Consider the following 10,565-nt stretch of genomic DNA (forward strand, 5'->3'; position numbering starts at 1 on the left):
CCTGACCCACAGAAACTACGAAGCAATCCATTTCTGTACAGTTTTAAGTGACTGCATTTGGGGGTAACTTGTTATGCCTCGACACATCACTCACACAGTATACTCTGTTGCTATTCCCATTTACAGATTATTCATTTTGGTCAAATTCCATACATAAAGGAGTCACCACTGAAGTGCAGTCAGCGGATCTCAAGACATAGAATTATACGAGGACTGAACAAGTGACTACGTTGGGGGCACCAAGAGGTGAATTGCTTCTTTTTGGAGAAAGAAGCCACAAATGAGGGGAAGTTTAGAGCCATCCTTGGCATTGACGGGATTCAGAGTGCAATGCAAGCTCACAAGAAGGTGTGGTATACAGACAGACAGACAGAAATAGGAATAGAATTTAAGATCAGTGAGAGGCAAAGAAATGGAGACGTTTAGAATACAACTGGAGATGTCCTGTTTGGAAGCTTGGGAATGAGACCCACATTAGAGACATAAATTTGTAAAGCGTCCACATGAAAATGGTTGACTGCTGCCCCTGGGCTTGGGGACATCTCCTTGTGAAAGATCATCAGGGTCAACAAAGGGATGCGGATGAGTTAGGAGAGGGCTCTAAGCTCTTGCCCTGGCCTGAGCTGTTACAGGAGCACATGTACATGCGCGCGCGCGCGCGCACACACACACACACACACACACACACACACACACTCTCTCTCTCCTTTTCCATGGTAGAAAGCATTTGGGAATTCTCACCATGACATTCTGCATGTTCAGTATCAGAGGGACCAGAGAGCCAGTGGAAGAAAGAGCGTTGAACCACACAGACGCAGAGGTAATACCCGATCTTTTTACTACAGAACATTTCCTTGCACTTTGCCAACTCGCTCCTACACTCGTCAGCATCTGTGAATCAGGAGAAAATATGTTTTTTATTCTCAAAGAACTATATCATTTTTTTCCCTGCCCAAGGAATCTCAGTTGCCCAACATCGTTTACAAACACCAAATAACATCTCTTGTTCTTTAAAAGGATGAATCAACATTATAAAGATGACTTTAGAATGTTGCACATTTATAAAAATGTGCAAGTGTTTTATAGAGTGAGAAAAGTCGATTCTATCACGCAAGAGTAACCAGGAAGACTGCAAGGTGGGGAGCGGCTCAGCCCCAAAACTACCATGAACCTCGACCAAACAAGGAGACACTGGCACGTGAATAAAGGAAATGACGGTGGGATGCACTAGGAGGTCCCGAAAGAGACCCAGGGCATATGGAGCTTTGGGGAACGGAAGAGTAGTATGTCAAGTCGCTGGAGTAAGGGGGTGAGGCTTGTGACGCAGCGTCAGTTTGTGAAATCTACTCAAAACCCATCCAGCAGCAAGGACCTGGAGTCGGGGGGAGGGTGCCCGCTGCTGGAAAAGGCTTCAGCCCAGGGGGGTCCTGGCTTAGGTCCTGTGTGTCCCGCCATCTTTCTGCTGACAGACCAGAGCTGAGCCCCCAAACCCCAGGGAGACCCAGACAGAAGCTGCCCTGGGCCAGTGACTGACACTTGCTCTCTCTATCAAAAGGACTCGGGGACAAGTCCCCCTGGAAAACAGTGTCCTCACCCATCAGTCTTCTGAGGAGCCCCGGGTTTTTTATGGGCTCTGAGTTTGTGCCTGGAGCAGCACAGCTATCACTAACGAGTGGCGGGAACGGAACCTCACAGTCATTTACCATCACACTTGAGGTAGGATGTGTGGAAGATTCTCCCCAGCCACGAGTACTTGAACCCGTTTCTGCAAACACAGTGGGTGCTGTTGTAGCAGACAGCAGTTTCAGGGCAGGGAGGGCAGGAATCTGCAGAGATCACAGAATCTGATTACTCCTTTGTCATTCATTCATCTGGGAAGTACTCACTCACTGGCCACCTATGATGGACCAGAGGCGCTGGCCAGAAGAATGTGCTCTTGGGAAGCTTTTGCGTGTCCATCTCACTGCTGAGTAGAGAGCTCACAACGCCCGCCCCTCCCACTTCTGCCCCCAACACCAGCGCTGCCACTGCCAACCGCCAGCACTGGTGTTCTGTAAAAAACACTCAGCTTTGTTATTATTTTAAAAAGTAAAAACTGGCATCAGTGAGGATATGGAGAAACCGGGATACTTGTGCACTGCTGGTAGCAATGCAAAATGGCGTAGCCTCCCTAGAACTACTCTGGCGGGTTCCCTAAAATTTAGAATTACCACATGATCCAACAAGAGCTGAAAGCAAAATATCAAAGAGATTTGCCTATTCATGCTCACACCAGCATTATTTACAAGAGCCAAAAGGTACAAGCCACCCAACTTTCCGTGGTGGATGAATGGACAAATAAATGTGGCAGACTCATACCGTGGAATAGTACTCAGCCATAAAAAAACGAAGGACCTTCTAATACCCCTCCAACATGGACATTATGCTGAGTGAAATAAACCAGTCACAAACAGACAAATATTGTGTGATTCTGCTCGTAGCAGATCCCGTGAGCAGTCAAATTCATAGAGTCAGAAAGTGTGAAGTGTGGAAGGGAAGGAGGAGCTAGCGGTTAGTGGACAGAGGTTCAGTTGGGAAGATGAGAGGTTCTGGAGATGGATGGTGGGGGACAGCTGCACAGCAGGAGAGTGCATTAATGCCCCAGAACTGTGCACGATATTGGCTGGAAAGGCCAATGTAAAGGTCCCATCCATACACACATTCCAGGTCCCAATCTCCTTCCTCCTGGCCTTTGGCCATAAACTCACCTCTAGAAGTCTGCGCCTCTGATCCTGATGAAGCCAGCAAGACACTGACAGCTGGAACAGAAAGAGGAGGGGTTAGTTCTGATGGGGTCCCTGGGGTTTTCCGGGTACCGTATGGCTTTGCCTGATACCTGGCCTATGTGCTATCCCCGCCTCAGGTTTCTGAATCTTGTTCATGACTAGCGTGTGTTTCAAAATTCTAAATTTTGAAGACTGCTTCATCAATCCTTCATTTACAAAACACATTTTGGGTCAAGCCTAAGGACACCTCGCACAGTTCTATGTCCTGAAGATCTCTTAGGTTTTTTTCCCCTATAATTTTAGCTTTCTGTTTTGCATGTTCACCAGTGACTCATTTTGAGGATTTTTCTTTGCATAAAATGTGAGCTTTTGGTCAAGGTCTTGTGATGCTTGGTCTCCTTTGGATTTGCAGTTGCCCCAGAACCATTTGTTGGAAGGGCTCCCTGGGGATCCCACCAAGGAACTTAGAATGTGAGGTTACAACACGACAGGCACGTGCAGCTAGAGGTGGGAAATGACACATTTAGAGGAGAAAACAAAGCTAGGGTTTCTGCGGCACTCACCTGAGAGCAGGGCCAGACACCTGCTTCCCATAGCACCAGCGACCGGGAGCAGCAATCGAGGGTCTCTGGGGAGGAGGCAGGAGCTCCTGCAATGAGAAATCCCGAGAGAACCAGACTGTGAGGGTCACAGGGGTGACCATGTGCAGAAAAAAGAAGTCACAGACTGTTGGTGGCAATGTAATTAGTACAACCATGTGGAGAACAGTGTGGAAGTTCCCCCGAAAAACTAAAAATAGATCTAGCATGTGATCCAGCTCTATGGCTTCTGAGTCTGCGTCCACAGGAAATGAACGGCCCACCCAGAAGGCAGCTGGCGCCATTGCTGTCACTTGCTATGTCGCTGTCCACCATAGCTCAGGTATGGAGTCCCTGGGTGATGGTTGAAGAAACATGGACCATATGCACCACACAATCTTACAGCCCCAATGAGGAAGGAATCCTGACATGTGCAGAGAAATGAATGGAACTGGGGGAAATGAGCCAGACACAGAAAGACAAGTGCCGCATATTTTCTCTCCTAGGTGGAAGCTAAAAAAGTGACCTGAGGGTAGTGACTACTAGAGGTCAGGTGCTGCAGGTGGGGAGAGGGAGGTCACAGGAGGTTGGATCTGATCAGTGCACACTGTCTGCGGGGGTGGAAATATCACACTGAAGCCACTAAAGGACATTAACACATGCTAGTCATGAACAAGATTCAGGAAAAGAGTTCCTCTTCATGGGGACATTCACCCTGGTTTCCTCATCTGTGGATTCATGTGGCTGCTCCAAAGAAGCTGTAAGCATGATTGAGTATTTTTAAAGAATCCTGACCTTTCCGAGACTCGTGCTGAAACATTTGCTGGTGAAATAAAAACATGACCAGGATTTACCTGAAAAATCATTAGATAGAATGAGTGTTTTAGGCAGCAAGTGGGAATGAAAAGGAAGCAAGATCAGCCGACAGCGGATCACAGCTGGGGCTGGTGAGGGGTCCTCGGGGTTCACTATGCTTTTGTTGCTACATTCGTACATGTTCAGAAGGTTCCAGAAGATGATCATGGAAATATACTACTAAGTAAGTAAATAATTACCAAAAGGCAGTTTACATGCTAACATTTGTGAAAAATAGGAGAGATGAAATAGGAAATGCCAGCACACTATAAACGATTAGAAATAGGTGTACAAGTATTAATAATGCATTTATGTAACAGGAAAAATATCTCCCCATTTTGCAAAAATGTTAGCATTCTGTATACAGTGAGATTATGCATGTGTGACGCTCTGTGCACCGTCACACACACACACATGTACAAACAAATGCACTGAATGCATAGCATATTATGCTTCTGTGTTTGCATAAAGTACTCCCAAAGCAAATTCACAAAAGAATTGCCATTGAGAAAGAGCTGTGGATCCAGGAAACTCATATTTCACCATTTGTTTTGCCTCTTGAACCAAATGAAAGTCTTTCATATTCAAAAATTCATTTCTAAAGGACAGAATAGTAGAAGTGCTCTACCTCACTCCCAATGAGCCTTCCAACACTTTAAAAGGCATCTTATTCAGCCATAAAGAAGAATGAAATTATGTCATTTGCAGGAGGATGGGTGGAACTTGAGCACGATATATTACATGAAATTAGCCGAATTCAGAAGTCAAGGGTCTCCTCTCCTAGATGGAAGCTGCAGAGGAAAAGAAAAGAAGTTGTGGGGGGTGAACCTCATGAAAATCTAAGGGAGACGAGTAGAGAAAAGGGACTTGCGGAGTAAGGGGGAGGTACAGGAGTGATACTGGCCAGATTGTACTGTTATGTGGTGTGCAGGTGCGGAAATGTAACCACAAATCCCGCCAGTGTGTACAACCGTAGAGCACCAAGAACAATGCGGGAAAAGGCATTGTGTTTGCCTAGTGGGTATCATTATAAAATTTAAAAAGCACCCTCCTGAGAGCATGTGAATGGAGAAAAGTTCTGGTGCATACACCAAGACAAAGTGCTGTGCAAACCTGCTAATCCACCCGAGTGGAAGCGGTAAAGCCGCCCTCGGAGACAGAGACGGAGCTGAGTAGGTGGAAGGGGACCCCACCTGAAGCATTCGAGTCAGGGCTGAGCCAACGGCTGGAAACCATGAACCGGGGCCACACGGGCTCTCAGAACCACCCTGGACGCACCTGAGATCAGCACAGGACGTAGAGCCCGATAGAGAATAGCACACTTCAATCACGGATGTTAACGGGAGAGGACTGAGTGACTTCATATTTCTTTTTATTAACTGTGATTCTAAATTTTGGGCATTGCCTTAGCAATAAAGCATTCAGTGTTTCCACGGCAAAGGAAACAGAACGAGTTTCAAACACGGTTTCCCTTGGCTGCTGTACCCCCCTCCCTGCTCCTGTTTGGATGGGCACATTCTGCTGTGCTCTCCGGGTTTGGGATCCATCAGGGCCTGCCTGTTGATAAAGCAGTTGTCTCCCAGAGCGTCACCCACTGGTGCTGGCCCCAGGCAGTTCAAGGGCCTCACACATCAGTACACAGGAGATCCTGAGCCCCAGGTCTGCAGCTACAGTTGAGCGGTCCTGAAGTTGTGATGTTGCCTCTGTTATGGTTCAGATATGAGGTGTCCCCCCGCAAAGGCTCATGTGTGAGACAACGCAAGAATTTTCAGAAATGAAATGACTAGGTCGTGAGAGGTGTGACCTAATCCCTGGGTTAATCCCCTGACGCATTAACTGGGCAGTACCTGTAGGCAGGTAGGGTGTGGCTGGGGGAGGTGGGTCACTGGGGCTTGACTTTGGGGTTTTATATTTCTCCCCTGGTGAGCAGAGCCCTCTGCTTCCTGGTTGCCACGTCCTGAGCTGCTGTCCTCTACCTCCTCCTTCTGCCATGACGGTCGGCCTTACCTTGGACCCAGAGCAACGGAGTTGGTAGACCATGGACAGAACCTTAGAAACTGTGAACCAAAATAAACTTTCCCTCTAAATAGTTCGTGTCGGGTATTTTGGTCACATCAGTGCAGCTGATAAAACAGCCTCCTAGCCTTTGCTTCTCATCTGAAAAATGGAGCCAAGAAGAACAGACTTCACTGCATGTGAGATGACCTTCCATAGCATGCAGCACCTGCCTGCACATGGCAAGGACCGAAGAGGACTCGGAACAGTGATGGTGGTGGTGGTGACAGTGGTGGTGACGGTCCTGATGGTGACAGCACTGATGATGGTGAATGTAGTAGTAATGGCAATGGTGAGGTGATAGGGAGGGTTGTAGTAGAGGGGGAAATCATGGCTATGGCGATGGCAGATGTGACATAATGTTTGTGGTGGTGGTGGTGGTGATGAAGGTGATGGTCATGACGATGGTGGTATTGGTGGTGATGGTGGTGATTATGATGATGATAGTGATGGTCTTAATGGTGGTGATTATGGTGATGGTGGGGGTGATGGTGATGGTGGGGGTGATGGTGATGGTGGTGGTGAAGGTGATGATGGTGGTGGTGATGGTGGTGATGGGTATTGGTGAAGGCGGTCCCCCTCCCTCTGTCTTGACAAGGTCACAGTGAGGATGAAAGTGTTTGGCAAGACTGCACTTGTGGGAAACCAAAACCATGAGACCCTTTTTTATGTAATTGGGACTTTTTATTTTATACTCATAAACCTAACAGAAGGCATGAGTATACTTACTGCTAAACCAAATTAAATTCTAGGTGGCCAAAAATATAACAGGTGGTTCATGATTTAAAAGGCTGTTTTACTATCTCTCAGGACATTGAGGACAAAATAGAAAAATATCAACAATCATTCTGGGAAAAGCTACAGGAACTTTAGGCACCACAATTGATTATATCAACTAAGAAACCAAGCTCCTATCTTCAGTCTCTTAAAAAGCCTAAGCAGATAGTTATTATGCCTATTGTATGAAGCCCACCATATATAGCCTATTTGATTAAGGATGGGTTATGGTATTCATCCAGGGGAGAAAAGGCTAATAAAAAATATACTTCCCTTCTAATAGACCCTCCTTTACCCTCCCCAGGGATTTATGATAAGCACAGTTAATGTTAGTAGCAGGGGGATTGACATACAGAGCCTGCCCTTAGTTAAAGATTAGAAATATTTAAGAACTGCTGTACTTTCACTAAAGAACAAAGAAACTCTCTGAGAAAGTAGCTCAACCAGTTTTATGAAAATAAATGTAGGCACCTAGAATATATTATAAGATTGTTATAAGGAGACTTTAGATGGGATCTTAGAAATAAAGTACAGGTGTGCTTTAAACTTAAAGGTTAATGACAGGTTGGAGACATAGGGTCTGGTTACGTAGTTTACATCTGTTAAACAAGGAAATGTTACATCCTGGGAAAATCTGAAAATTGTAAATTGATGACACATTTTATTAATGATTCTGTACCCTTAATGATGAGAAAAGGCAGAATAAAAAGAGACTCAGAGAAAGCAGTTTTAGAGCTTTCTCTCTGGAGATTCTCCAACAGGATGACTCCTTGTCTCATCCCTTGCGCCAACACCACTCATCCTTCAGGACCCCCTGGATCCCGCTGGGGCAGGACTCCAGCAGGTGATGGTGATGGTGATGATGGTGATGGTGATGATGGTGATGGTGATGGTGAAGGTAGTGATGGTTGTGATGGTGTTGGTGGTAATGGTGGTGATTATGGTAATGGCGGTGATGGTAGTGGTGAGGGTGATGGTGGTGATGGTGACAGTGATAAGGGTGGTGGTGATGGTCATGTGTCTCATACACCTTCCATGACTCTAATTACAGCCACAACTTTCACGCTAAAGACGGATCCCTTACTCACTGGTAGTGGTAATGAGAATTAACAAGGGTCCTATGAAGTCCCCACAGAACAAAGTCATGGTCTGAGGAGGCCCCCGTGGAACCTCTTATTTATTTATTTATTTTGCAGTTCCAGGGATGGAACCCAGGGCCTCATGCATGCTGGCAAATCCTCTACCACTGAGTCACATCTCCACCCCTTTTCTTAATGTTGTTTTTGGTTTTTTTTTTTTGAAACAGGATCTCACTAAGTCATCCAGGCTGGCCTCAAACTTGCCACCTCCAGCCTCGGCCTCCCGATCATGCCACCAAGCCCAGCTGGAATCCCTGGTTCTTGATGCGCCATAAATCAGCAGCATCTTGTGTGTTAGAATCCTGTGTGTCAGTCAAAGTTTGCTACAGATATTTCTCTCAGCTCTTCCATTACCACTTCCTGAAATCATTTCTAGAGCTCCACTGTGGGCCAAGCACCTTACTGAGTGCTCAGTTACGAAGTATTTAGTAAGGTGAGCTTTCTGTCATTGAAATCTCACAACCACTAATGATTGAGATCTTAATCATCTCCCCACTCTCCAGGTGAAGAAATTGAGGTTTAAGGAAACTCATCTCTTGCTTCAAGTTCACTCTGCTAGGAAACACCAAGCTAAGACTCGGATGAAGTCTGCTGGAGTTCCAGAGCTCAGGCAGGACCGTGTCCCTGAGGGCACACGTCCCGGCGCCTAGGCTAGACGCTGACCCGAGACTCTAGGGAAAGCCGGAGACCCCAGGCTCTGGCTGGAGACGTCTGCACTCACTGATTCCCAACACAGAACCCAGGAGGCGTCTGCTGGCACTCTGCCTGGGACAGTAGTGCCTGACTGGACCCTGGGGGCCGAGTCCTGGCCCTGAGTCGGCTGGGCACTTCCGCGGGCCTCCCCGCCCCTCACTTGCTTGGCTCTTTGGGATTCATGCTTCTCCTCCTTTCGAAAGAGCTACTCTAGAATGTGCTGTGGGTCTGAAACTCCCATGTGAAGAGCCCTTGTCCAGAGGTGGACAGCTCTTTCCCCAGTCCCCATCTAAACCAATCTAACTAAAGCTAGTGTTTTCATGTGGAGGAGGTGACAATGTAAGTCAGAGCAGCTGAGGCCATTAATGATATGCCTAACTGGAAAAATTCGGGGCCATGATCCCACGTAAAAAATCCATCACACGGGGCTGGGCGAGGCGCTCAGTGGTAGCAAGCTTGTCCAGCATGCCGGAGCCCTTGGGTTCAAGGTTGAGTACAGCCAAAAAAAGAAAATTCATTTACGTGATAGAGACAGAGAGAGAACTGAACCAAGTCTCAGAGAATGACCCTCACTGCCTGCAGCCTGTGATGCTTTAGAATTACAGTCCCTTTATTTCCTCTTGTAGCAATGCTGGTGTGACCCACCAGACCTTACGGCCACGCCTCCAGGGGTCCTCCCCAGCTGGTTCAAAGAGCTTGGCCTGTAAATGCCTCTGTCCATGAATAAAGGACACTGCCTTCCAAGGTGACCCTGGCATTTAATTGTCCTGATGTGTCAACATGGGGCAAGGTGTGTGGAAGCTGTGGATCCCTCACCTGACCTCAGTAGACCTGAGCTTTTAACTCTCTTTCCTCATTTAAACAACAAATTGGCTCTAAGCCACGTTTGCTTTAGACTCTTCTTCCTACAGTCTTGTCGTCTCACCTCTCCTGAAGCCCCTGAACGCACAGCTCGCCTGAATGTGCCAAAGCACCCCAGTAGCTCCCCATTGCCACATAACAACACCCACACTCCTTGACCAAACAGGAGGAGAGAACACGAGGAAGAGGCCCATGCAGCAACTTTCAAGAGCTAACGTACACGGCGTGGAAGTCCTGCTTGACCCTCCCAGAGCCAGCCAAGATCACAAGCAGAACATCATCTACTTGCCATGGGAAGTTACTAAACCAGGACCTGCTTACCTCAAAGATGGAAAGTCCTTGCTTCTCACCCCGTCGGGTAACTTCTCAGTGCTAGTGAAAGAGGAAGCTTGCCCTACTTATCTCTAGCAGTTTCCCAAGGAATCTTGTGGTTGGGCAAAAGGGCTGGGTTGTTTGCTGGGGCATTTGCATAATGCAAGACCCATTAGTTCTCTCTTCCTCACCATAATTTAAACAGTGCATTTCCCAGATGGATCACAAGGGCCTTGGAAATAAATGTGGAAGTGGTGATGGTACTCAACGAGGGGAAGATAACAGAGTGATGTGAGTTCCCATCAATTCCAAGGAAATGGATCCAACTTTGAAGAGGTTCCTTTAATTCTTAATGTGAGAGCTGAAGGGCAGAGTGTGGGAGGGAGACAGGGCATCTCTGTGTTACCTGGCACCCATGGTCCCTTTCCCACGTTACCATTTTGGGGAAATACCCAAGTACTCGTACAGACCCTTGGTCTTTGAGGTGGCCCACCTAATATAATCATGCTCCTCGATTAGGCTGGTAAATC

At 47.1% G+C, this 10,565-nt stretch overlaps 1 protein-coding gene across 2 annotated transcripts in view; it reads right to left on the minus strand.

Annotated features, from left to right (window-relative positions):
- The window catches only part of LOC124092388 (adhesion G protein-coupled receptor E4), a 29,274-nt gene extending 19,187 nt beyond the window's left edge, over positions 1–10,087 (minus strand). The window contains exons 1-5 of one of the 2 annotated variants that reach the window (XM_046443894.1): positions 10,045–10,087; positions 3,329–3,414; positions 2,748–2,798; positions 1,704–1,826; positions 742–891 (exon numbers count right to left, since the gene is read on the minus strand). In XM_046443894.1, the coding sequence (XP_046299850.1) occupies positions 742–891; positions 1,704–1,826; positions 2,748–2,798; positions 3,329–3,359 (355 nt within the window). In that variant the 5' untranslated portion in view covers positions 3,360–3,414; positions 10,045–10,087. Of the gene's footprint in view, positions 1–741; positions 892–1,703; positions 1,827–2,747; positions 2,799–3,328; positions 3,415–4,826; positions 5,098–10,044 lie in introns of those variants that run through there. The other variant, XM_058579168.1, reaches the window with a different exon arrangement.
- Positions 10,088–10,565: the final 478 nt, after the last annotated feature.

This window comes from Marmota monax, unplaced genomic scaffold (assembly GCF_021218885.2).
Source record: "Marmota monax isolate L192 unplaced genomic scaffold, Marmota_monax_Labrador192_F-V1.1 WCK01_AAM20220418_F8-fsc00102, whole genome shotgun sequence".
NCBI classification, from domain to species: domain Eukaryota; kingdom Metazoa; phylum Chordata; class Mammalia; order Rodentia; family Sciuridae; genus Marmota; species Marmota monax.